Below are 25,012 nucleotides of genomic sequence, written 5' to 3' on the forward strand. Positions count from 1 at the left end.
AGTGCTTTACGTAGTATACTCTGCGTTAATTTCAACATACTTGTACGATAAATCACAACCCCAAGCAACCCCCGATCCTTCGCCGTTGCCCACCTTTACAGTTATAGCGACGGTGTCGTGTTCCGTTAGGTAGTCTTCAGGGGCAGCTTCCGACTTTCCCTTCATGTATAAAGAGGCGTCTTTTGCGTCAAACGGAACCGGGTTGCCCTTGGACATCAGTAGATAGTCCCCTAACCGGATTTCAAGATCGTTGATGTCAAACTTCGCTCCAGCCATGCCTGCCGCCGCAGCAATCCTACCCCAGTTGGGATCCCTTCCAAAAATGGCCGCCTTCACGAGACTCGAGCTGGCAATGGATTTCGCGATGGCTCTCGCATCCGCTTCCGTGTTGGCCCCCGACACCTGCACCTCCACTAAGACAGTCGCCCCTTCTCCATCCCGCGCGATGCTCTTCGCTAAGTGAATACATGTCGCAGTGAGTAAACTTTCCACTGCCTTGGCCTCGGGCGAATTCTCCACTTGCACAACTACCTTGGAAGCGCCACTGCACATTGCGCAAACAACGTCATTTGTCGATGTATCCCCATCAACAGTTATTGCGTTGAAAGACCTGTCAACAGCCCGCTTTAGCATTTTGTGCAGAAGTCCTTTTTCCACATCAGCGTCGCAGGTCACCACCCCTAACATTGTAGCCATATCGGGATGGATCATACCAGATCCCTTACACATTCCGCCAGCTGTCACGGTACTACCCGCTACTTCATCTTGGAAGGCAATTTGTTTCAGCTTCAAGTCTGTCGTCATAATCGCAGTCGCAGCGGCGGTGCCGGATTCAACCGTGCTAGAAGCTTGCGATACAACTTTCGGAAGAGCCTCTCGCATTAAGTTGATATCAAACCTCTTGCCAATGACTCCAGTAGAGCATATGAAAACATCACTGGGCTGGCATCCAATAGCTTCGGCGGCCAACTCTGTCGTCTTGATTCCATCGGCGAAACCATCAGTCCCCGTGCCAGCGTTAGCCTGTCCGGAATTCAGCACAACAGCAGCAACCATTCCGTCGCTTTGCTTTAGATTCTGCTCTGAAATGTCCACTGGGGCTGCCCGGAGAAGATTCTTGGTAAACAAAGCGGCAGCAGTCACGGCTTTGTTGTCTTCAGCCAAGACAATGGCCAAGTCCGGTAGGCCTGAAGGCTTAAAGCCTGCAGTGTGACCACCTGCTTTGAATCCTTTCGGAGCAGTGACACCAGCGTCAATTTTTGTGACCATTCGGGTGGGGCACAGGGCCGGGCATGTCCTTCGCGAAGTGAATCGACCTCCCCGCAACGAGGAAGGGAGCGACACTTGAAACGCACAGTGAGACATTGTGCTGTGATGAGACCCTAGTTACGCACAGATGAACAGCAAAAAAAACTTTTAAAGCCTATGGGATGCTTTGAGAGACTTCAAGGCCGGTGTGCGATGCTCTTATACTTGGATTACTTGTTCTCTTGAAGGGACAGACACCCACACAGACACACTGCAAGGATTCCTGTGGGAACGCTCTGTGATCTCCAAAGAGCGATGCAACGCTGGACAAGCGTCTTGCATCCGATGCTCAGGAACTAGAAGACCAGGTTATGAGGATGTACAGCACATCAATGCGGGAGTCAAGTGCAACCTCGCAAACCCATGTACCAGTGAACACTGCTGGTGAGGTATCGAAAGGATCTGAAAATGATCACAGCAATCCAGCACCGCATCGAAATTTTTGCTTTTCTGAGAGGAGCTGAGGGCCTCCCGATGCGCGCATTGGCTGTGCTCGATCCCCCAGAATCGTAAGATGGCGATTGCTGTACGAGCTGCAGCATTACTTCTTTTATCCTGGATGGAGAGCAAAACAGCAGAGCAGCTCCCCAGCGAGGAGCGGTATCCTCTTCAGATGAAGAGACTTCCGTTCGCAAACCCACACCATAGAGTCTCGGTCATATGAAGACTCCAACCACTAGACTAGGGGAAGGGGGACAGGCTGAGGTTGCAGGGCTTTCTTTGTGCGATTACAGCGACGCACGCAGAGCATTCGTACTCTTCTCAATGTTGGTGTCTCAACGACCAAGCCGATGTACAATTATCCACACGAATGATCCCAAACTGATCAAGGAGTTTCGCATTTCTGAGCGCAGAATGCAGCAGTGTCTCGACGAATCTGAAGATAGCTATTTCTTCACTCGTCTCTTTTTTGGCTTCGGAGCGTTTGGATTGCTCCTTGTATAAAACTCTCCCAGCAGTTGCACAGCAGTTGCAGCTTCAACACCGCTCTGGATTTCCGGAACAAACATGTCATCCCCCCCCTTCCCACATTCCTTATACATATTAAGTGAACGAACTGACCCACAGCCGCCAAAACGAGGGTTGGAGCACCCAAACACAATTTTGCCGATGATACCAATCTGCACGATGGCCGCCGCGCACATCACGCAGGGTTCACATGTCACGTAGAGGGTCAGCTCGCCGCGGTTAAATTTTTGCGCGCCGAGTGCTTCGAATGCCACCAGCTCCGCGTGTGAGGTCGCGTTTCCGAGCTCGTTTGTGCGGTTAGAGCCAACGGCGACGCACTTTCCTTTCGTGTCTATCAGAGCGCATCCAACGGGCACTTCCCCACGCTCTAACGCTTTGCGAGCTTCTTCCAAGGCTTTTTCCATGTTAATTGAAGTCATTTGAAGGCGAGTTGTTCTCCTGTCAAACGAGCTTGCGCCTACAGACCAAATGCTCCAAGGACGCGGTCGTCACAGACGCGAAAGCACTCCTCAAGACTGAACGCTCTTCCTGAGAAGGGCTACTGCTTCGCTTCAAAGCATATGTACACGTGTCATGTTCATTGTCATTGCTGTGGTATTTGTGGACAATGGCCCTTTCTATCTCCTCGTTCAGTGAACAAGCTTTGCCTGAAAATGTCTCTTTGCATACTTACGTTGTGATCCAAGTCTCCTCATCAGCATCTGGTTTAAGGACAGGAATTAAAGTTCGCTTAAATCCTATAAAAGGCCTTCATCATTCTTGTGGTTGCGGTATTTGTGTATGGACCAATCAGTGTCTGTCTGCACTACTACTGCATTCAATGCTCTCACTCTAACTTATGCGGCCTTTTCCGTCCCAAAGTCATATCGTATCCAGGGATGTCGAAGCCGGCACAGCATCACTATTCCAGATGAAGCTTTTTGTTCACATGTAGGTCGAAGCAGTGTGGAACTTATGACTTGTCTCAGTCATGAATGAAATCCCTTCAGTGTTTAATGTTTTCTTCAATACAGAGTAAAAAGCATCGTATCCTCTCTCTCTGATTCATCTTTATATCTACACAATCATTAGCATTATTTCTTTTTATGAGTCATTGTGCATTGTGTACTTCTGCAGTTCCTTAAACGCGAAAGCAAGATCATCACTTATCCCGAAATCATATTCAGATTCATTTCGTTTCGCGCTTCTTTCGAGTGTAACCTTTATACCATAACTTTCAGTGTTTGGATATTTGCAACACTTGTACCATTCCGTGAGATTTTCGGGCAGTAGTCTCAAAACGTGACAGTGTACTACATGACTCGAACCGGGGGATCATCCACGACGTACAAAAGGTCACTACCGAACTGAACTATTCCTGCGTGTATGCTCTCGACAAGCGCAGATACATTTATCAGTGCACCTAGAACCACAGAGATTGACCCACGACTGGGCCAGTGGTCTCATTGTAGCCTTAGCAAGGGCTCTAAACTCGATCCATGCTTCCTTTGTGCAAGTGGAGTTCTCCTTCGGGTGTGGCCGAGGGCATTTCGGAACTTATCTCGGAAGCTCTTCGATCAGGACCTTCAAGAGATCGACAAACTTGAAATGCATCACTGATCCGTGAAGCCTGTGTATGGTGGCTAATCACACTCTGGCTTGGGGCATTTGGTCCCGGTTTCTGTTGAGATTGCGCTTCAGCTTGAGACCGGATGTGGTCTTGCAGTGTTTCCGCTTTCGCATTCTGAAGGTCGCTATCGAAGCCAAGTTCATCCACAACTTTATCCGTGAGGAAGGCGAAATTCTCAGGACTCTCCACAATCCATTTGATGAGTTTCTTCTTCTCTTCTTGAGATAGTTTCTCGACGTCTAAGCTCTCCAGAGGGTTCATAATGCTCGAGTATCACAAGAAAACGAGCACGCACGGTGATAGGAAAAGTGTGTGCTGGGAAGCAAAGTAAATCAGTAGGAGCACCCAAGACAATATCACTCCACGAACAACATGGGATGAACAGTGGGGAATTGCTTGCCACTTATTTATAATATTGTACAAAGGGATATCGGCCAGGCAAGTTCTAAGGACAGTGCGAGACAGTATCACGGTGCTAGCTTTGTTAGTAATAACGCGAGTGCTTGTGGAGATCCAATTCAAGGCCGAAGAAAGTTGACCGATCGTGCAACAGGGATCACCTGCGAACGGCAGAGCCGCGAATCACAAAACCATTCGTCAGACGCATCAATTGTGCGGTTCAGAAACGAATAACATTATTCACAGATGCTTTCAGCTACGTTGGTTAAGGGTTCGCTGGGCCAAGCTATACGGAGACCACAGAGTAAAAAGCGAAACCACCATCGATGACTGATCCGTGCAACTCATACTTCGGCATCTAACTGTCTGTTTGAGAATGCGGTTTTGCCCGAGCGCTAAATCGGTGAAAGTATATTAGTCCCCGCATATAAGGGATGCTCATTCCGTAACTGAATGTTTGATTGCACAACACAAAACCCATATCTGCATGTATTGGGCGACTGTCTGTCGCCCGAGCCCACAATCTTCGAATTGGAAACATATTCATCCCTATGAACACGGGCTGAGTGCCCCGATCCCTGGAGTGACCAGCAGAGGGTGACCTACACGATTAAACAACCAGTTGTCCAAAGACAGCACGTCGTGGCCACTGAAAATTAAGTACAGCATCTTCAAGGTACTACCCATAAAGTCGCTAGGCATATTATTGCCTTTCGTGATGTTGCCTATGGTTGATTCTTCGAGAATTGTGAAGGCTCCGCTTCGCACTTTGCATTCCCTGTCGATGTTGATGAATGTCTTCCAGGCTTCGTCCCGGTACATGTTGTCCTGCGTGGTTCTCCACATGTAAAACAAAGCATCAATCAAATCAGACTGCAACCTGTACGCCCCGGTCGTGATCCATACCCCACCATTATACCTGGCCGATTCACCGCCCAGCATACCTGGAAAATGTCGATACATATTGATACACGAATTTGTAATGCCTTCCGCGACCTCCCGCCATTGCTCTACTTGTCTTGCAGAAACACCAATGTGCGTCACACCGAGATGAAATACTGCTGGCAAGTAGCACATGGCTTGCTCTACAACTGCGTCAGTTTCGTTCTGGCCGTCGGCAAAAGAGCGGACGTGTAGATCTCCCGTCGGAGATTGATAAATCGCACGTTGCAGTAGCATGCGCATAGATGCATCTAATGGGTATCGCAAGGAAGCCTCGCAGCCTCCTCCCTGTCTCCACGCCTTTGTCAGATATTCGTAGAACCCTTTTGCAGGTGTGGAGAAAGTGTTCATCTTGTCCACAATCGGGCCGGCACCCACCGTTTCAACTGCGCCATGCCACAACTCAACCATGTATGCGTAATACGACTCCATCGAAGTAGGATTGAGCGAACCAAACAGCCCAGAGGTGGACTTAAGCAACCTCTCAGCATATCGTAGAGAAACCAGCTCTCCGGTTGCCTTCACTCCCGAGACGTTGCGAGCTCGCATTAATTCACTCGTAATCTGCTCGCGAAGCAACAATGGCCCGGCCTCAACAACAGCATGTACAGCACGTTCGGCCTTGCACCTAATCCCCCGAATCTCTTGCCGAAGCGAATGAAACCCCAACGCTCGAAATTCCAAAGACAGGCCGCCTGCCTGCGACTGGGTGGTATCAGTGCCCTCGCACTTGTACGGGCTGTGCTCAAAACCCTGCTGCCTCACTGCCGACAAGCGGCAACGAGGGTACGGCACTCCGTTCAGGGTACTGAAAGCCGGGCTCAGTCGCCTTCCTAGATCCTCGGCTTTTTGCAAAAACATGAGATCTGCCGTGAGCTGATACGCTGAGATCAGGCCTCCTAGAATCCGCGTTGTTACCTCGTGCACATTAACAAAGCCCTCTACATTATCAAAATGCAACTCTTTCTCCACCCATTCCCTTGCCTTGGCGTATCTCGAATCGAGCCTCATGATATACAAAGTCCCTAAAGCTTCCACGATCGAAGCCCCCATCCCACCTAGAGTGTCCAGCCCATCGCCTGTGAGAGGTCTAAGCGTATCCTGCCCCCATGCGCCCGCGACATAGGCGTCCCAAGCGTTCATGGCGGCGGTTCTCACAGCGCGGCGCCTGTTCTCATTCTCTCTTTCGTCTACAGACAGCGAAGGGTCGATAATACGGGAAACGGGAGGTGGGGAGAAAGAACCGACTGGCTCTGCTGTGGTGCAAGTGTCTGCGTCGTGGCAACCGCATTGGAAGGGGTCGAAGGGGATGTCGGAGGAGGCATGCGGTAAGGCGGCCGGAGGGGGGGAGGGGACGAGAGAGAAAAACAAGGCAAATGCGAAGAACAGGAGAACAATGAAGAAGAGGGAGAAACGCGTGAAAAGAAGGTACAGGACCCGTAGGAGACGCTGACGGCTAGTGAGAGCGATTCTGTGGGAGTGCTTCGCGATGAAGCGCATGCTGGAGAGGGTTAGGGAAGGAAGGGATGAAGAGAGAGACAAGCAGGGATAGTGAAGAAGAGAAAGGCGTAGATGCGTGCCGACTGTGGAGTGACTCACGCGTTGGAGGGAGGGAGGGTGGGTGGAGGAGAGGTGAACGGGGATGGGAGGTGTAGTTCTGTGAATGAATAGATAAGAAGTTGTTGCGGTAGGGACGGTTCGGAGACCTCCTCAACCGTTTTTGCCTGTGTGTTGCATATAAAGATGTATCATGTGATACTGACGTCATGTTAAGAGATAAAAGAGCAGAAGAATTATGCATGGAGGACTGGGGACTCGGAGGGGAAGATGACGAAGACGATGGCCCGTGGTGGCATGGGGTGCATGGCCAGTTTTGCAGATGCGATTCATGGGGCGCACCAGGACAATAAAAGTTTGAAAGAGGGATGCGTCAGGATTTAAAGCATGTGTGAGAAGAAGTGTGACTCAGTTCAACGACAAGTGGAAACTTTTCTGTGGCTGAAAGTATACATTGCTGGTACAGCCATCAAACAGGATGCCCTATAAAACCGAATGATTTTATTCGGCGATTTAATGTATGCAGAAAAATACCATCTGATACTATCCTGCACTTCACAAATAAGGGCACTACAAAAGTATGCACTATTAGATCTTTCCGTTTGGTGCCGTCGGCGACAGCAACCTGCCTGCTGAGTGGGGCGCCATTGCCGCCTCATCCCCCATCCACCGCCAACTTTACTTTTCCAGCCGCACCTCGCCGTCAAAATGGCGAGCCTCGCCGGCCTCGACACGCAAAACCAAGCATGGGCGTCCGACCGGACCAAGTTTGGGTACCGCATGCTGGAGAAGATGGGTTGGAAAGAAGGCAAGGGCCTCGGCGCGAACCAGGACGGCTCCACCAAACACGTGCGAGTGCGCAAGAAGCTGGGGGCCGCCGGCATTGGCGTCAGCGACCGCAACACGGCATGGGACGTCCCTGGGAAAGTGGCCACGGGGTTGAATGACGTCCTCAGCAGACTACAGCCGGTTTGTGCAGGTGCTGCTGGGGGAAGGGTGACGGAGAGCAAGTCGACGAAGAGGGCAAGAGGTTACTATGAAAGGAGGAGAGCGGGGAAGAGTGTCGGTAACTATTCGCGGCAGGCTTTGGCTGAGATTTTTGGGGGCGTGGCTCCTAAGAACGAAGATGATGAGGAAGGGAAGAGAGACAATGCTGCGGTCGTCGTGCGAGAGTTGACTGAGTCTGGACAGGACGATTCGAGAAAACGCACAAAAAGAGCACAAGACGGTTCCGGATGTGAGGAGGCTTTGCTCCGAAGAAACAAGTCGAAGAAGAGTTCGAAAAATGGTGATACTAAGAGGCGGAAGAAGAAAACCACAGTATTTAAACAAGAAGACGCGGACCGGGATTCGAAAGCTTGTTCGATTGAGGATGGCCGAAAGCCTTCAAAGAGAAGGGATGCTTCCACAGATTTGGAGGGCTTAATGAAGGTCAAAGACGAACCAGTCGCAGGTGGGCTTCTCTCTGATTCCGCCATAGAGTTGCCCAAAGCTGGGGTGAAGAAGGAGCGCAAGGTTGCGGTGAAGGAGGAGCCCACAGTGGAGGCAAAGGAGGAGCCTATGGTGGAGGCAAAGGAGGAGCCTATGGTCGAAGTGAAGGAGGATCCTATAGCTGTAAGAGTTAAGATCGAGCCTACTGAGAACTCGGGATTATACGAACAGGTCGAGAAGGGAGTACAAAACGAAGAGATAGCAAAGATAAGAGAGAAGCAAAGCAGAAGGGAAGAGCGCAAGTTGCGCAAGATGGAAAAGCTTGTAAGAAAGGAAAAGAGAGAGAAGAAACTTGGCGTCGGGTTGGACATTAAGAAGTCGAACAAGAAAAGTCGTCGGTCAACGCTGAAGTCAAACTGAGAAGTGTAATTCTGTCACGACTAGAGGTGACTTAGCGGTTCACGCCCGTGAGAGTGGCCATTTTCGAGGATTGAAGGCAGGGCTGCAAGTAGGACAGTCCAATTTTGTGTAAATGCATGTCATCTCTTAACTCCTATGCCCCCAACTGGCATATTACCGGCTTTACCGGTCGATGCCCTGCTTTCATGGGAGGCGCGCGTAGCACTTGGCTCGCGTTTCCGGCGCTTGTATTCTGCTTGGTCCTTGAAGTAAGTGTCCCATACGCAACTGTCGCAACCATTGCCGCAACACTCGTACTCTTCTGGCATTTTTGGCGGCTTTAAGTGCGTTGCCATAGTGCGGGCACCTGAGGATAGCACTGGAACGCGTTTGGGGAAGCTAAAATTCACGTAGGCCGTTTCCAGGCAATTCGAAAGGGTTTGCGAGAGCTTCCGCCTGCCATTCATTGAACGGCACCCCACAAACCCTTGGGTCCTTCGAAGGCGACCTTATGTTTTAAGAGTTCTGTTATGTTGCGGCGTCTAGCGAAGTCTGTGAAAGCCTCCCGCACAGGCAATCAAGTACCGTGCGTATTGGGACCTCTTCCAGAGTCCAGAGTTCAGACGGCACCGTTCAGATGAGTGAACCTGCTGATTTCCAGATAAATTCGTGGTATGATGATCTCATCAGCAGTTGGGCTTCTTCGAGTGCTCGGATACTTTACAAGTAAAGCTGGTCAGGGTCATGAGGAGCAAGGCGGTTCGGCACAGTCGCCCTTCGAATGGTTTCTACTGCTCTGGCTAGCTCCAGTATAGCTAGACGCACTGCTTTCTATGAGTACGCACTGAGGACAACGGTTGAAATGAAAATATCCAAAAAACTATCTAGATAAACGCGCTGCTGTGCTCGTCCCAGAATTTTCAATCACTTGCCCTGCCCTTCTTACGTATCAGTCGGAATATCGATTAAGGCGCACGCTACCTTTTGGGGTTCTCAAAGTGTGCATCATAGCCGGACTTTCTCAAAAACAACTGGGAGTACACGGACAGTTAATGCTGTTCCCACCGGGATGTGTCTGGCCTCCACCCAGAACCCGGTCTGCTATGGTCTGCTATTGGGGTTTGGGGGGCTTAAATCCAAGTGGTCCAATTAATTAATTAATTCCTTGTGATTGGATGGTAGAGATACTACTTTATGATAAGGATTTCCTTTGATCCAATTGAGGCTCTGCAACGGGAAATATTACAAAATATACGAAATACTCACATCTAGAGACTCAATAGGCAGACTCATGTTATCTCCCCGTCCTAATGCAGGGAGCTCGAGTGTGATCACCTGCCGCGCCGTTTACTCTGTTCCGGGAATTTAAGAAAACAACTTGCTCCTAGACTAGCAAACCGTATCGGGTCATCGCAACTTTGAACTGCGCTGACGAACGCATTCTTCACGAAAACGGAATGGCACCTCTCGGCTTTGTTGGCGCACCAGCCTCTTCCTTTCTCGGCCGCGAGCTCTCAACGAGAGCGAAATGCTCATCTAGACCTGCACATGCGAGGCGTCTGCGAATGGGTCTCCAGGTAAAGACGGCACCTCTTCCCAACAGCCAGGTTAGCATTGAGATTTCCGTCGGCAAAGAGGAATGCTCTGCCGCTTGGGACTCTGTTGTCCGTGACGTCACGAAGAAGGCGACAATCGATGGATTCCGCAAGGGGACCGCCCCGAAACAAATCGTTATTAACCAAGTTGGAAAGGAAAGAATCAAGGCCGGCGCCTGCGAGGCAGTGATTGAGAAGTCCATTCAGAAGGCGCTTAAGGATTCTGGCCTTCAAGCAATCGGGCAGGCCGAGGTCGATGGCGGTGTCGAAACCGTTATTTCTAATTATGACCCGAAGAGCCCACTCAACTTCAAGATCAAGATTGATGTGTGGCCGGAAGCGAAGTTCACGGAGTCCTATGACAATATGGCGGTCGAGGCAGAGGAAGCTCCATTTGAAGAGGCCCTCATCGACAAGGCGCTGGAGGACATGAGGAAGAAGCAAGCCTTTTCCGTGCTTGCCCCAGAAGGGACTACTGCGAGTCTAGGCCAAATTCTGGCAGCGGATATGGTAGGATACTACAAAAAAGATGATGGCACGAGAGGGGATAAGCTACCGGAAATTGCCGACGGCAAGTCTATTGAGATCAATATGACTGAAGGACAGTACATGGCGGGCTTTGTGGAAGGCCTCATTGGTATTGCTGTCGGAGAAACGAGAGACGTGAATGTTGCATTCCCCGAAAACAATCCTAGGCCAGAACTGGCTGGCCTCAAGGCTATTTTTGAAGTGACTTGTCATGCTGTCAAGGACAATGTTCTTCCCGAATTGAATGATGACTTTGCGCAACAAGTTAGTGAGGAGAAGACGCTTGAGGAATTCAGGGACACAATTCGCGCACGTCTTGGAGTCGAGACTGAAGCAGCGCAAGAAAAGAACATCAATGCTGGCATCGATAACAAGCTTGCATCCATTGTTGAAGTCGATCTTCCTGAATCTTTGGTCGAGAATCAAGTCAAAAATAAGTTTGCGAATATGCTTTCTTCATTCAAAGACAACGGGATGTCTGATGACCAAGTCAAGGCAATGGTTACAAAGGAAAATTTCGAGTTGTACAAAAAGCGGGCAAAAGGAAATGTCGAGAAAAATCTGAAAGTTAACTTTGCTGTGAGCAAGATTGCCAAGGAAAAGGACATAAAGATTGACGCAGAAGAAGTAGAAAACCAGATTGCTCTGGTTCGTGCGGAATTGAAGGGTCAAGAGATGGAGGAGGAGAAGATTCGCGATCAAGTTGAGGCGCAATTAGAACGGGACCTCGTGCTGAAGTACATCAAGGAGACGGCCACAGTGACCCTGGTGAAAAAGGAAGAAGGGAAAAGTGAATAAGAGGACTGGACGAAGGCCTTACGAAGAGTTGCGAGAGCATGAAAGTTTACACGTTGCTTTTATACACGAAAACAGGAGCAAACGCTTGTCACAGATATTGTAGACACGGCCTAGTTAGTAAGTTGGAATGTTAGTGTATCTACGAAGGGTCCTGTTTGATGGAATCTAATTACGCCTCACGATGCTGCTGGTCCTGGACTTGGCTGCGATTTAGACTGTTTGTGATGCTCCCCATGCTTGTGGTCCAGTGTTTCGATAGCATTGGCTTCAGTCATCTTCGGCGAAGGCACAAAAGTTGCATTGTCCTGGAGCCTCACCCGTTGCTCCTCGAATCGCTCCCGTAAAGCCTTCAGTCTCTTAAAATCCTCAAGTTCTTTTTCACTCCGTTGAGAAGATAACCCTACTGCGTATTTTGTGATAGGGTCATCGCCATGAAAACTGGAATAGCAATCTGAAATTGAATTCAAGCGAAGTCTAAGCTGTAAGTCGACCTCTTCCCGTTCTGATGCTCGCCGAAGGACACAAGCGGAACGACCCTGAACCTCAATTGCTCCTATCATCGGCATTCTGAGGCCACGCGTCCCTGAATGTGTGGCATCGACAACTTCCACCCATATGGCGTCTCTCTCGTGGTCTGGCAATTCGAATACTACTTGAGAAGGTGTGGGGTTCAGCAACACGACGACCTCTGTCCATTTCATAGACTCTTCTCTCAGAGCTTCGTAATCTGCATCTGGATTGGTTGTCAGAAGTCTTTGGTACAGTTTTGCAGAGTTGCCTAAGATTCGATAACCTATGCACCGCTCTGGCACTGCAAGTCCGAGATCCTCATAAAAGACCAAACCCTCATGGATCTCGTCCGCCGTGCTTTTGCAGAAGAGTTCTGGATGTGCCCTTCTCAGAAGGATGAGCCCACGGTAATACTGTACCGTTGTCCACTCTGATTGTTTGGCTTCCCAGCGCACCATATTAATCTTGTCTGGTGACTCATAGGAATTCTCGACGTCAAACTTGGTTCGGCACATTTCCTGTCCCAGCTGCATGAACGGGATTCCCTGGGAAGTAAAAACGATAGCTGCCGCAAGTCTGTGCATTCGTCGCATATCATTTTCAGTGAACACTATGTCATCTGTTCGTGATCGAATGTAAAACCTGAAGTGATCCCACAAAGTATAGTTGTCATGACATTCAACGTAGTTAACTGTCTCTGTGGGAAAATCGCAGAAGTCATCCACGGAACCAATTATCCCACCTTTGATCTCAGTTAATCTACTGCCGTCCATTACAAACGTTTCCTCTGTACCAAAGGGAGATCCTCTTATCGCATCCCGAAAAGTATTGTTGAAAACCCCAAAGCCTCTGCTGCGTTGACAACCTTTTGCAGTGATTCGTATCGGAGAAAGACCGCCAGCCCAAGGCTCGCCGTAAATCATGACATTAGGATTGATCTGACGGAGTTCAGAGCCTGCCATCTCCAAGGTGTCGACATCAATCAAACCAAGCAGGTCAAAGCGAAACCCGTCGACTTTGTATTCGGTAACCCAGTATTTTAATGAGTCAATGATAAACTTTCGACCCATCGGTGACTCGCTTCTCAACTCATTTCCACATCCGGATCCATTGGAATAACATGCACCGCACCTCGGCTCATCTGGCTTCCTCATTGCGCATGTACTATCCCCTGTGTAAGCAACAGGGGTATTCCCGCACGTTCGATAGTAGTAACGAGGAGCCAACCCATTAAAAGAAAATCTGGCATCCAAGTTGTATTCGTTGCTGTCTTCAGCTGTGTGATTGTAGACCACATCCATAATCACTTTCAAACCGGCCTTGTGGACGGCATCCACAAGCTGCTTAAACTCTGTGACACGGGCCACAGAGCTGGTCGAAGAAGCGTACCAACCATCTGGGGAGTTGAAGTGCACTGGCATGTATCCCCATCCATAGGATGAGTCATCATTTTCGTCGTTGTCGAAATCCTGAATTGGTAGAATCTGAATAGTGTTAACACCCATCTGCACAATGTGATCAAGAGCAGATGAGAATTTGTCCAAGCTTTGCATGCCTACCTCTAGGGTCGGAATCAATTCTTGTTTCCACGGCGTCAGAGGCTTTGCGCTAGTGTCACCGGTTCCAGAACCAGAAGAGACTGCCTTCATTTTTGTCCCACGCTCCGTTACGCCCAAAAATTTCCCGCGCTTTATAACACTGCTATTCTCATCGATAGTTAGATCGCGGACGTGCAGCTCATAAATAATAGTTTCCGAAGCAGGTATGCAAGGGCCTGGCTGAATAGCAGTCTTTTCAAAACCGAATATTAGCCCCCGCCCAGTGTGACTAGTATTGCAACGTGAGTATGGGTCTATAACTTCCACTCCTGGAAAGAGGCGCGGGTTTTCTCCACCTGCTCGCAGCTTGTAGTATTTTCCTTTCAAATCTTCTTCGACGATGGCCTTCCAACAACCTTCAGGAATTCGTCGCATTGGCACAGCTCGTCGCCCTTCTTTGCCGTGGGGTGAGTTGTAAAGGATAACGTACATGTTGTCTGCAGTAGGGGCAAAGCATTTGAAAGAACATTTCGTGACTTCATATTCCCACCCTAAGGTGCCAGTATAATGATACTTGTCCCAATCCTCGTGAATGCGCCATGTTAACCTTACTGAGTCAAACCCAGGCACTGTTACAGATACGTTCTCTATCAAGAAATCCTCTTCAAAGCGGACAGCTTTTTCATTAAACGTTAGTCTGAACTGGGTTGGTGCGACCTCGTGAAATTTCCGAATAGGCAAGACAATACCAGTGGTATCGTCTTCTATATGACCATCAGCAGATCTGAATCCATTCGTCGCAGCCGAACATACTCTCACTACTGTATCAGATATTGCTTGCGAGCGGCCTCGATTTGGAGGGGAGACCCAGGCCACAGGAACTGGAGAAGCGATGATTATAGACTCTTCTGAATCAACGTATGCTGTCATCATTGATTTCACCTCTTCCAACTTTCTCAGGATGAGGCTGCTTCCCTGGACAATTGTGAACATGGGAACAGAAAAATCTTCTTGAAATGGGCACTCTCCTCCGATCTCTGTCGAAGGCGCATCAGTTACCAAGGCAACGTCCAAGGTGCGACTGGTCCTATTGCACATGTCATTCCGCCAAACTCGTGTAGGTTCATCACGCTCGCTCCACATCTCCCTATTTTTGCGGGGGACGAGGGATATTGAAGCACCAGCACCGTATCTCGCTCTATCAATCTCAAAGTCAACCCATGCTCTCGTTATGGAATCTGGCATTGGAGCAACGGCAATCCTATTATTTTCCGGATCGCTTTCGTCCCACGTCCACAAATCCCACTCATCGTAGTCCTCAGGAAGGTACCGCCGATATCTAAGGCGAAATTTCCTTCCATAACGCATATCGGCAGCCAGTGGCGCATCCGTCAAGACTTCGGAATGCCCCTGCAAAAAGTGGAGGACCGCTGCTGGCGCACTTCCACTAACCCATTCCCGTACGACGTCGCGCCGGAGAGCATCCGTATATGGTTCCCCCTGATACTGCTCGCCGTGCTCGTTCGTCAGCATTCTCCCAGGAAATAATGCCATGCGTACCGGTTCGGCACGGACCACAGCGCCGCAAGGAAATAAGTAGCCATCAAAATTAAACCGAGCGATGCCGGGCAATATAGAGCGTTCTGGCTTCAACATGGTCGAATAAGCCGGATGCCTGTCGTTTGCCTCGGTCCAAACATGAAGCTCCCAGTCATTCCAGTCCTCAAAGTCTCCAAACCTATGGTACATCACGGACAGATTCACATGTTCAATTTTGATCAGTTCCGAAAATGATTCCGCAAGAACGACATCCAAACCCATCTCGGGGGTCCACAAGAAAGCAGTTCCGATTTTTCCTCCGACGACTGGGACAATCCTCAGCCCTTTTGAAATCTTTTCTGGTGACAATTTAACTAGATTCACGTCAAATATAGGTCTGCCATCGTCTAGAGTCTCAAGCCGTTGAGGCAGGAGCGTCATTCTCGAAGAATCCGTGACCAACAAATCCACTTTTACGTTGTATACGTTCCGCCCTAGTTGCTTGAGATAAACTCTCAAGGGCTTCCCCTTGGGCGGAACGTGAACACATTCCGGCGGCGGGATTGTGGACGGGGCTGAACGGATTATTGACAGCGATGGACATCTGTCCGCTTGAGCGGCAAGGAGGAGCGGAAGCGGTGTCGTGGTAAGGTCCGGGTGCAGCTGTAAGTTTCCATTGTCGTCGCGACGAAGCTGAATGCGAGAAGCGCTCGTAACTGGAAGATCGAGAGTGGCATGCTTGTTCGATGGTCCAGCAATGCAAACAGCATCAGAGTGCTCAACAACTGTGGCAATGGATACGGCACTGCCGGCTAGAACAGCTTGGTCAAGCAAATACAACGGCGGAGCTTGGGGGTCTCGGAACGGCGATGAAACCGGAAATAGCTCGCATTTGGTGCCTCCGTTCAACAAGACGATCCATGGGTTGGAACTGGAATCGGATAAGCTGAGACCGACAAAGCGCGGAGATGCGATTGATGGAAGTTCGAAAGCGAATGGATCGCCGTACACCGCGGAATCGCCTTGAACGATGAAGATGTGCAGGTCAGAGCTGGTGGTGGTGGGGACCGTAAGGAGACGCGGCGGGTTGTCCGTGCCGAGAATGGCGTGCGTGGGGAGGACGGAGATGGAACAGGAGGAGAGAGCGGACAGCGGGATGCGGAAGGCGGTGCCGAAGGAGGTGACGCCGGATTCGCAAACGGGGGAAATGACTTTGATCGGGGTGAAGGGGGAGGATTGCGAGGCAGAGAGGAAAAGGTCCCATCGGTGATGATCGCCCTGCGTGCGGTGGTAGTGTATTACTAGGGAACCACGAGATTGGGATTGCATTACGGCGGTGGGAATGAAACGAAGATGGTACGACAGATTGGGGGAGGTGTGTTGAGGAAGGCAATGGCAACTTTTAGGATTCAGTTGACGGAGTGCTGGAATGAGGCTTCTCGACAGAGAAGAAGGCCTTTCCCGCAGGCACTATTCCAGGGAAGTACTTTGCGGGAAGAGGGCTTACTGAGACTGCATCTTGCCGTGAAGCATCGGGGTCGATACCGTGCCGACTAGTGTTTGACTGGTAGGGAGAAAGCCAGTGAAAAATGGGAGGTTGTTGCACATCCCAGCTCTCCCACTACTGAACCGAAAATTCACAGGAGATGATCCGGAAACAACGTGGCGCAGATCCCAGAAAGGGCCAATCATGTATGAAAACACTTTATCACAGTATGATACCGTATCATAGAGGGATATCCTAACGCCAATAATACACTCCGGACGAGATGTCCTGACACTTGTGAGTATTTGAATGGACTACGGAGAATGTGTTTTTCTTTGCAATCTTCTGTAGCGTTCATTCATTGGTCCCATTCCTTGAATGTGAAAACAAAATCCAATCGTATGCCCCTGCAACAATCCGCACTGCTCTGCAGTATCTCCACACGACAGTTATCTCCACACTACAGTACAGCACAGTCCATTGTACAGCCTCTCTCGAAGGGCAAGCTCGGTTTGACAGCGAGGGTGTCTACGACCGCCTCTTCTTTGGGCGTTCACCTTCACAGACTCCGAAACAGCTCCGATCTTCAATTTGTGCAACAAACAAAGTGTGCACGACCACGATGACCAAGCGAACGATTTCGACAACCATGGCAGGTTTCGTCGCCCCATCCATGCTGTCTGTGATACCACGCTGCACCCGTGCACACACAACATTTCGTGGTCTCAGAATTTCACGTCGCTCTTATAGAACCTCCTTCAGTGTGTCACCTACGCCACCACTCTCCGTCTTATCCATGGTAACGACAGAAAAGAAGATAGGTGGCAAAAAAGAATCGCAAGCCAAAGGAAAGAGTGGGAAGAGGGTTAAGAAGGGCTCCTCTTCTCCCGGACTTCTCAGGGCACTAGAGAAGTACGAACCAGTCATTGGCATTGAGTTTCATGTCCAGCTAGCCACCAAGACGAAAGCTTATTGCAGCTGCTCCACGAAAACCCCTCGCACACCCAATGTCAACGTTTGTCCAGTTTGCATGGGGCATCCAGGTGCACTCCCGGTTGTGAATTCGAAGGTGGTTGAACTTGCTGCGAAGGCTGGAATGGCTCTAGGATGCGATATTTCCAGTTATTCTCGGTACGATCGCAAAAACTACTATTACGTCGATACCGCCAAAAACTATCAGATTACGCAAGACTTGTTTCCGATAGCAACGAAAGGCTCAGTCCAGCTTCCAAATTCCGGAGGAGTCATCGGCGTCACTCGCCTACATATGGAAGAAGACTCGGCCAAGATGTCACATGAAGGAGCCGATGCGTCTGGGAGACTCACTGACTCTACCCATTCCCTGGTCGATTTCAATCGTAGCGGCATTCCTCTCGTTGAAATCGTCAGCGAACCTGATATTCGAAGTGGCTTGGAAGCCGCCGAGTATGGACAGGAAGTCCAGCGCATTCTTCGCTATGTTGGGACGAGCAATTGCAACATGCAAGATGGTAGTATGAGATGTGACGTCAATGTATCCCTTCGTCTCAAGGGCACAAAAAAGTTTGGAACGAAAATTGAGCTCAAGAATCTCAATTCGTTTTCCGCAGCCCATAAATCAATAGACTTTGAGATTGAACGACAAGCTGAAATTCTTGACAGAGGGGAAACGCTGCAAATGGAGACAAGAACGTGGGATGAGAAAACCAATGAGACCCGGACAATGCGAGTCAAGGAAGGCGCAGCAGACTACAGATACTTCCCAGAGCCAGATATTCCACCCTTGAACCTGAGCGACTCGCAACTACAAACTTGGCGAGATACTTTGCCTGAGCTTCCCAACGAGAAGAGAGTGAAATATCAGGAAGAATTCGGACTGTCTGGGTACGACGCTTTCTTACTCTCTGACGACACACAGGTTGCGAAATATTTCGAGGATTCGATTGCAGCTGGAGCAAAGCCGAAGCAAGCGGCCAATTTGATCATGGGCGACATTACAAAAGTCTTGAAGTCTGAAAAAATAGGAATCAAGCTTTGTAAGCTTACGGCTGAAGGTCTTGCTGAAATGATTGGCATGATTGACGGCGGTGTCATCAGTAACAAGATCGCCAAGGACCTTGTACCGGAACTTGTCATCAAAGGAGGCAATCCTGCGCAAATCGTTGAAGAAAGGTTCGTCGCTTCTTTGCAACATGACGTTTTTTCCCGTCTATTCCATGGCCTTTTCTGACCTCTTTTTTCTTACTCCTGAATCACTTCACAGAGATCTCAAACTAATATCCGATCCGGATGTTATAAGAAAAATCATCGAAGGCGTAGTTGATGCAAATCCAAAAGAGTTAGAGTCTTATAAGCAGGTAAGGATATGCTATTCGACTCGAGTATGCGTTGTAGGACACAAACCCGAGCTCGATTGTCGCTAACCTGAACTTCTTTATTTCAACTTCCTTTCGCCATTCAGGGGAAAACAAGGCTCCTCGGCTTCTTTGTCGGAAAGACACTGTCTGCTTCTGGCAGCAAAGCAGACCCTACGACTACCAACAAAATCCTGAAGGAGATTCTGGATTCATGATTGAAACCATCTAATAGGTTTTCGCGCCACCCGGCAATACTTTCGAGCTTCTCTATTTGTCTGCCGCACCCGGAAGGTTATACTGTAATAGGACACGGCTGCCGCAGTGAAGGAGTCTTGTAAGGTTGGTGAATCTATTTTCCTGTCACTATGCCCATCTAACTTCGATTGTCCCCCAAGATTTGGACCTGACGGCTCTATGATGCATGTGTGGTTCACTTTGAGGCACAAAAAGCGCCTCCCTGACAAAAGGCTGCAAATCTGTAAATTTTTGATTTGGACCTCAAAACCAATTAAATATCTATCGGTGCTGCGGCGCTAGTCCATCGCATTACACCTTTCAAGGACCAAAGCGAGATGATGCGCGATGGCGAACCTACCACGTCACAAGCTGTGCATCGAGAAAGTGTACTTGATCCCTTCAGGCAGTTCCGTCGCTTCTTTTGACATTTTAGGAGCTAGTCTAAGTTGCGAATTCAGTGACAGCATCTGCGCAAGAGGTGGTGCATCCAGAAGTCATCTGAAGTTCAGTTTGAAGCAAAGAGAATGAGTGGTATGGCATTCAGTCCGTCGCTTGTCCTTTCCCCCTGTAGAGGATACCATGGCAATTTCATACATTTCAGCAAAACCACGCGTGTCTATCACGCAAATCGCGTTAAAGTCTCCAGGCGCTGGCACGCGTCATCAATCCCAGAGCCGGAACAAGGTGGCAATACGGCGGACGACGACGCGCTTAACCTGGAGCTCCGGAACAAAGTCAACGAACTCTTCGGAAGCAGGCAAAATGTCTCCATAGAAATGGAAGCGGACTCGAACGTGCAGTTTAGGGTTCGAAAAAGAGAGGTTGAATATGAATATCGGCAAACCAAAGCAGCATGGTCAGTCATCGGTTCCGTTGCCGCACTTTCTGTCGCAGCGGGCATTGCCTTCATTGTGCTCTACGCCACAGGTGCCGTCCATGGCTCCCCGAACGAGAGACGATACGACATGCCCACGTTTGGGACGACGTCCTACATCGATCCATACGAACTACTAGAAGAGGAGTCACAGTTTCAGGATGATCAAACCCTTTCGAAATGATCGTCTTCCACAACGCAAGTGCACAGGCCTGTAACATTCTGTACTATTTGTTTATTGCTCTTATTGCTCTCTTTTTTGGGCTGTACATTACAATGACCTTCATGTAATGGAGCCCAGTGGGTCGGGGTGCTGCTTCAGTAAAAGAATGGCACCTAGTATATCTTAGAAGAAGAAAAGGTTGTGATGCCCGGGGGAGGGGCTAGCTCATTAGGCCAAGGTCATACATGTAAACTTCACGAACGCACTACTTCCGTCCCCTCCCCCTTTTCCCTCTTCCGCCCTTTCGCCCACTACCATGTCCCGGGGTCGATGATGATGATGGTGCGGTTTCTTCAGGTGCAGGTTGAGACAACTGGAAATCAAACTGCCCTTTGGTGACACGAGATAATTCTTTCATAAGGAGGTCATATGAGAGCATTTCAATTTCAAACTTTGCCGTATCTCCGTAAACCTCCCGGTTGACACGTGCATGCTTCCTTATCGCTGATGAAACCGCACCGGCAAGAGAGGTAGCGACTGTGACTGTTCCTTCCATTATACCAGCGCTCTTCTTCATTGGCATGACAGCCGTAAGCCTCTCGATCATTCCAGTGACTTGCCTATCTGCGTCGACGTCAACATCGATACGCAACTTTATGCGTTCCAACGCATTCTCGATGCGCGTCGTCGGCAGAGGACGCCCTTCCGGGGACGAGTAATTCTTCTGAATAGAAGCGATAATTTCCTGACGCTTGGCATCCAACTTGGCCTGCCGTTCATGGGCACTCTCCTGCGCATCACCCTCACGGAGAATGATGTCCAAGGCCCCATTCACGTCTTCAGAGCCGAAGGCGTCCTTGATTTGGTCGGCGCTCGCTTTTGTCCCCTGACTGGCATTTGTCCATATTCTTGGGACGATAACCACGTCGTCTATCCTCTTGATTGAGCCATCGCGATACTTGTTCACCGCTCCTTCATTGACCATCACTTCGAAGGTGGTCCTTCCCTTCTTCATGCGAACAAGCATGCCTTCTGACGCCATGTCTTGGTTGCAGTTGTTGGAAGATAATGGGAACTGAGATGTGTTCTCACTTTCAGTGTCGGTATTCGCACTTACGAAAGGAAAATTGTAGTGCCTATTTGTAGAGTGTGGAAGGAGTACATGCAGACAAAATCCCTTTTGAGCAAGGGACTTAAGGGTTCTTATTCAGCAAAGTGAAAGATATGCTCTGGATTGCTTGATATCAGTTTCCTATAGTTAGCTTCAAAAACCGAGTTCTGGTTTAAAAAAATCGTGTTCGGGAAACGTATCTCACCTCATCCAGTTTCTTCTGAAACGTGTGCTTGTTTAACAGGTGCTCATGTTCAGATCTGGACGATCTTGTTTTCGTCGCTTCCTTTAATTCTACTTCAATCTGTCTATTTGGTCCGCGCGCCGGGCCAATCTGACGCATTGGCAAATATCTCTTCGCTTACTCTGAAGTGCAGCCGTCGTTTTGCAACTTGCAAATCGAGAATCTCACTGTATCCTATCTCTTACGGTATCCCATTTGCTCTAATGACGTCAAGCGGACTTTCAGACATTTTCTATTTCCTTATGCCACATCCACATCTCAAATGTGTTCGGGGAAGCCAGCCAGGAGGCAATGCAATACGAAAACCTTACGAAGGTTCCTTTCGAGCACACCCAGCAATGTGGGGACGAATAAGACACCATGATCCCCCGACACCAAACTTTTCATATTGCACCTCACTGAATCTAAACCTTGAGCCCTGCACATTCTCCAAAATGCTTGCTGTGTCTCGGTTCAGATGACATCCGTCGGCAAGAGCGCCCTGAAGGGGATTTAGCAAGTTCTGTACAAGGCGAAAAACAGGACGGGACCGATCCGCAATGACGTGTTCAATGAAAAAAAGTCGTCCCCCTGGCTTCAGCACACGCAGAACTTCTTTTAACGTCTCACACGGATCCCGGACGCTGCACAACGTTAATGTGATAATCACCACATCGCAGCTTTCATCTTCAACTGGGAGTTGCTCCCCCACCCCGCCAACCACACGAAGCTCTATTCCGTTTTCTCTGGCTTTCTGCATTGCATACGGCCACATGTACTCATTTGGATCGACTCCTAGCACGTGTGTGCCTTTCTGTAGAAAGCGAAGATTCGGGCCGGTCCCAATGCCGATGTCTACGACTGTCTCCGATGACAATATTTGAGCGAACAGCTTACGTTTGACAGCTGCAATACTTTTCTCGTACTCGAGCATTCTAGTCTCCATAAATTCGGCAAAGGACTTTTGCCGACTGATTCGTCCCTTCTGCATGCGAACGAACCTTCCCTCTGGTGCCATGGTGTGGTTGCCGTTTGTCGGAGATACATGAACAGGAACGGAGCCGTGTTCTCACTTTCGGTGCCAGGATCCGGGCCTTGGAAAGGAAGTATTTGACTTTTCTTGATAGACTATCGCAGCTGGACGCTTAGATGGAACTGGTGGCTTTTGGAGACGCGGTTTAGAATGCGGACAGAGAGTGCGCTGGCCGTCGCTGTTTTGCACGACGGACTTTATTCAAGGTTTTGTCTAAGCAATGGATGGAGGTGCTCACATTGTCATAGTTTTTTTCTAGAACAACATTCTGGATTAAAAATGCTTTTGGCGAAATATTATTCCCAAACAAGCATTTCTTAACCTGAATGACTTGAGACACATGCAAAATACATGTATGTGTCTCACATCGACGATGTGAGACACATACAAATTCTAATGGAACGCATGATTGTTGTAGGGGTGGAGCTTCAGGTCCAGACAATCTTGTTCCTTGCACTCTTTAATTCTATTTCAAAACTTCTATTTGGTTCCCGTGCCCGGGAAAATGACTCATTGACAAATATCTCTTCGTTTGGAGTCACTCAACAACCCTAAAAAAGTTTTTCAATTGTTTCAAAACACTTTGCGCCTTAGCAGGTAGCAAAATGATGTGACTGGTGTACGACATCCGTAGCAAGTCTGCTTTTATCCACAACTTCGGGAACATTGCTGCTCCGCAACGCTGGATGTGTAGTTTACTGCCAGCCCTGCTCCAGCCTCATCGATGTGAGGAGGCTGCCAAAACTCATTCTTGATGCATGACTGCTTCATGCGGGGAGCCGTCCCTCTGATCGTCCCAGTTCGCCCTTATCTCTCACAGTTGCCTCTTCCACAGGCGCCAAGTCCTCGTTTGACCTCATGTATTGTTCTTGGTCAGAGACAGCATCAAGAGGCCTGAGCGGTGCAAAAAAGATATGTGTTTGGGATCCCAGTGGGTTCCGGATTAGCAGTAGAGCGGCGAAGCGAATTTCGAAATAGGCGAGATTGCAGTAAAATGAATGTCCTGCGTTCCGCAGCAAATAGTGTTCTCCAATTACGCCGCACCACGTGCACATGTGCGCTGTGGCGAAACAGGAAACAAATCGAAAGGGGGTCCTGCAGTACAACCACCGATACTCCAATAGAGCACCTGCTATTTTGTAGTTTTCGAACCACGATTCCCTTCTTTATCCGGCATCCTGTATACCCCAGCTCTATTTCTATTCGGGAATCTCGTAGGCGGCATGCACATTCGAGCCACGCGCCCTTCGTTGCGCGTATCGGGTCGCTCCTATTCTCCCGATTCCACGTGTTCTGATATGAATCAGTATCTTCAAACATTCCTATTCCCCTGAATGCACGTGTTCCAATATGAATCGGCATTTTCAAGCAACCACTGACACTTCGTCGTAACCATCCTATTTGCAAGGAGAACCCAGCATCAGCAAGCTATAACCTTTCCAGCTCCATACGAATCTGACGCAAACGATGTTCAAGACCTTTTTTCGCCTCCGCTTCCGTGCGAATCGAAAGCAAATTATCTATTAATCGCTCGTAAGTCTCAAGTACTTGCCCCTTCGCGAGGGCAAGGTCAGTACTATCCAGAAGCCTTCCCTTTGCCTTCGAAGCAACCCCCTTGAATTTACCTTCTAGCTCTGTAATCTCATTCTCCAACTCCTTCATGTCTTGGACGGCGTCCTTCTTGTCATGATATCTTGCTCCGAACATTAACATCATCATAGATCCATCGCGCAAACCTGCCTCCGCCAACGACATATCATCCATTAAAAACCGCCCTTTATGAAGAAGCTTCATATCTCTCGCAGCAGCATTCATGCCATCTAGACCAGCTACGTGCACCTTCAGCTCCCCAACGGTTGCACTTAATTCGACGTTTGCTCGGAAGCGTTCTCTCCCCCTTTTGAGAAGAACTTTCGTCTGTCCCGCTTTCGCAGCATCACCGCGAACTTCTTGATTGGTGGGCGAAGCATTACATGCTGATGCTGATGCTGATGCTGATGCTGATGCAGATGCAGAATCTCCATCAGCCGACTGTTCTCGCATTGCGTCAAGAGCAGCGTTATCCTGGCTTATTTTCACAGATTTCTCAGCTTGCAGGTCAGCTTCTCGTTGCTTTGCTGTCACCATCGCCATCATTTTCGCCCCTGACATCACTTTCGCCGACTCCAGCGTTGACGCATCGTTCAGGAATTTTCCTTTGTAGAGTAATCGGAGTCCGCCATCCACCATTCCCGCCTTTGACTCCACTTGCTGCCGCAGGGCGCTGACAGTCATGTCTGGAGAGCAATCCGCCCGGATAATATCCTTCCCCTTGCTTACTCGCACTATGAAAGAATCCATGGTGAATGCACTAATACCGACGGCTGCGAAAGGAGTAGAAGAAAACTGTGACGACAACTCTGTTTTGGATGAGTCTCTTCATGTTTT

General features: G+C 49.3%; 10 protein-coding genes; 4 read left to right on the forward strand and 6 right to left on the reverse strand.

Annotated features, from left to right (window-relative positions):
* Window positions 1-6: 6 nt before the first annotated feature.
* On the reverse strand, window positions 7-1,269 carry CHC_T00008260001 (glutamate N-acetyltransferase / amino-acid N-acetyltransferase). The gene has a single exon (XM_005711694.1). It carries the CDS (start codon window positions 1,267-1,269, stop codon window positions 7-9), a length of 1,263 nt encoding a protein of 420 aa, XP_005711751.1.
* Window positions 1,270-2,195: 926 nt separating this feature from the next.
* Window positions 2,196-2,681, reverse strand: CHC_T00001334001 (hypothetical protein). The gene has a single exon (XM_005711695.1). It carries the CDS (start codon window positions 2,679-2,681, stop codon window positions 2,196-2,198), a length of 486 nt encoding a protein of 161 aa, XP_005711752.1.
* Window positions 2,682-4,834: 2,153 nt separating this feature from the next.
* On the reverse strand, window positions 4,835-6,727 carry CHC_T00008364001 (mannosyl-oligosaccharide 1,2-alpha-mannosidase). The gene has a single exon (XM_005711696.1). The coding sequence runs from the start codon at window positions 6,725-6,727 to the stop codon at window positions 4,835-4,837; it is 1,893 nt and encodes a 630-aa protein (XP_005711753.1).
* Window positions 6,728-10,071: 3,344 nt separating this feature from the next.
* CHC_T00001335001 (hypothetical protein) lies at window positions 10,072-11,535 on the forward strand. The gene has a single exon (XM_005711697.1). It carries the CDS (start codon window positions 10,072-10,074, stop codon window positions 11,533-11,535), a length of 1,464 nt encoding a protein of 487 aa, XP_005711754.1.
* A 45-nt stretch (window positions 11,536-11,580) lies between these two features.
* On the reverse strand, window positions 11,581-16,451 carry CHC_T00008915001 (Pullulanase, Pul1). XM_005711698.1 is given in 2 exon segments: window positions 11,581-11,711; window positions 11,712-16,451. The coding sequence occupies 1 exon segment, from the start codon at window positions 16,449-16,451 to the stop codon at window positions 11,712-11,714; it is 4,740 nt and encodes a 1,579-aa protein (XP_005711755.1). The 3' UTR covers window positions 11,581-11,711.
* Window positions 16,452-16,931: 480 nt separating this feature from the next.
* Window positions 16,932-19,159, forward strand: CHC_T00001336001 (hypothetical protein). Its single transcript, XM_005711699.1, has 4 exons — window positions 16,932-16,988; window positions 17,186-18,759; window positions 18,851-18,944; window positions 19,049-19,159. Exons 1-4 carry the CDS (start codon window positions 16,932-16,934, stop codon window positions 19,157-19,159), a joined length of 1,836 nt encoding a protein of 611 aa, XP_005711756.1.
* A 367-nt stretch (window positions 19,160-19,526) lies between these two features.
* CHC_T00001337001 (hypothetical protein) lies at window positions 19,527-19,709 on the forward strand. The gene has a single exon (XM_005711700.1). The coding sequence runs from the start codon at window positions 19,527-19,529 to the stop codon at window positions 19,707-19,709; it is 183 nt and encodes a 60-aa protein (XP_005711757.1).
* Window positions 19,710-19,714: 5 nt separating this feature from the next.
* Window positions 19,715-20,239, forward strand: CHC_T00001338001 (hypothetical protein). The gene has a single exon (XM_005711701.1). It carries the CDS (start codon window positions 19,715-19,717, stop codon window positions 20,237-20,239), a length of 525 nt encoding a protein of 174 aa, XP_005711758.1.
* Window positions 20,240-20,248: 9 nt separating this feature from the next.
* On the reverse strand, window positions 20,249-22,570 carry CHC_T00001339001 (hypothetical protein). XM_005711702.1 is given in 2 exon segments: window positions 20,249-21,880; window positions 21,881-22,570. 1 exon segment carries the CDS (start codon window positions 22,568-22,570, stop codon window positions 21,881-21,883), a length of 690 nt encoding a protein of 229 aa, XP_005711759.1. The 3' UTR covers window positions 20,249-21,880.
* Window positions 22,571-24,013: 1,443 nt separating this feature from the next.
* Window positions 24,014-24,925, reverse strand: CHC_T00001340001 (hypothetical protein). Its single transcript, XM_005711703.1, has one exon. The coding sequence runs from the start codon at window positions 24,923-24,925 to the stop codon at window positions 24,014-24,016; it is 912 nt and encodes a 303-aa protein (XP_005711760.1).
* Window positions 24,926-25,012: the final 87 nt, after the last annotated feature.

The sequence above is a fragment of the Chondrus crispus genome, genomic scaffold (assembly GCF_000350225.1).
Source record: "Chondrus crispus Stackhouse genomic scaffold, scaffold_1, whole genome shotgun sequence".
NCBI lineage: Eukaryota > Rhodophyta > Florideophyceae > Gigartinales > Gigartinaceae > Chondrus > Chondrus crispus.

Bases quoted from the DNA above. Each gene is read 5' to 3' on its own strand.
- CHC_T00008915001 (XM_005711698.1), bottom strand. From the start codon at position 16,451: ATGCAATCCCAATCTCGTGGTTCCCTAGTAATACACTACCACCGCACG.
- CHC_T00008260001 (XM_005711694.1), bottom strand. From the start codon at position 1,269: ATGGTCACAAAAATTGACGCTGGTGTCACTGCTCCGAAAGGATTCAAA.
- CHC_T00001338001 (XM_005711701.1), top strand. From the start codon at position 19,715: ATGGCATTCAGTCCGTCGCTTGTCCTTTCCCCCTGTAGAGGATACCAT.
- CHC_T00001335001 (XM_005711697.1), top strand. From the start codon at position 10,072: ATGGCACCTCTCGGCTTTGTTGGCGCACCAGCCTCTTCCTTTCTCGGC.
- CHC_T00008364001 (XM_005711696.1), bottom strand. From the start codon at position 6,727: ATGCGCTTCATCGCGAAGCACTCCCACAGAATCGCTCTCACTAGCCGT.
- CHC_T00001334001 (XM_005711695.1), bottom strand. From the start codon at position 2,681: ATGGAAAAAGCCTTGGAAGAAGCTCGCAAAGCGTTAGAGCGTGGGGAA.
- CHC_T00001336001 (XM_005711699.1), top strand. From the start codon at position 16,932: ATGTGTTTTTCTTTGCAATCTTCTGTAGCGTTCATTCATTGGTCCCAT. The intron at 16,989-17,185 runs GTGAAAACAAAA...ACTCCGAAACAG, and splicing joins ATTGGTCCCATTCCTTGAAT to CTCCGATCTTCAATTTGTGC. The intron at 18,760-18,850 runs GTTCGTCGCTTC...ATCACTTCACAG, and splicing joins GCGCAAATCGTTGAAGAAAG to AGATCTCAAACTAATATCCG.
- CHC_T00001340001 (XM_005711703.1), bottom strand. From the start codon at position 24,925: ATGGATTCTTTCATAGTGCGAGTAAGCAAGGGGAAGGATATTATCCGG.
- CHC_T00001339001 (XM_005711702.1), bottom strand. From the start codon at position 22,570: ATGGCACCAGAGGGAAGGTTCGTTCGCATGCAGAAGGGACGAATCAGT.
- CHC_T00001337001 (XM_005711700.1), top strand. From the start codon at position 19,527: ATGGCGAACCTACCACGTCACAAGCTGTGCATCGAGAAAGTGTACTTG.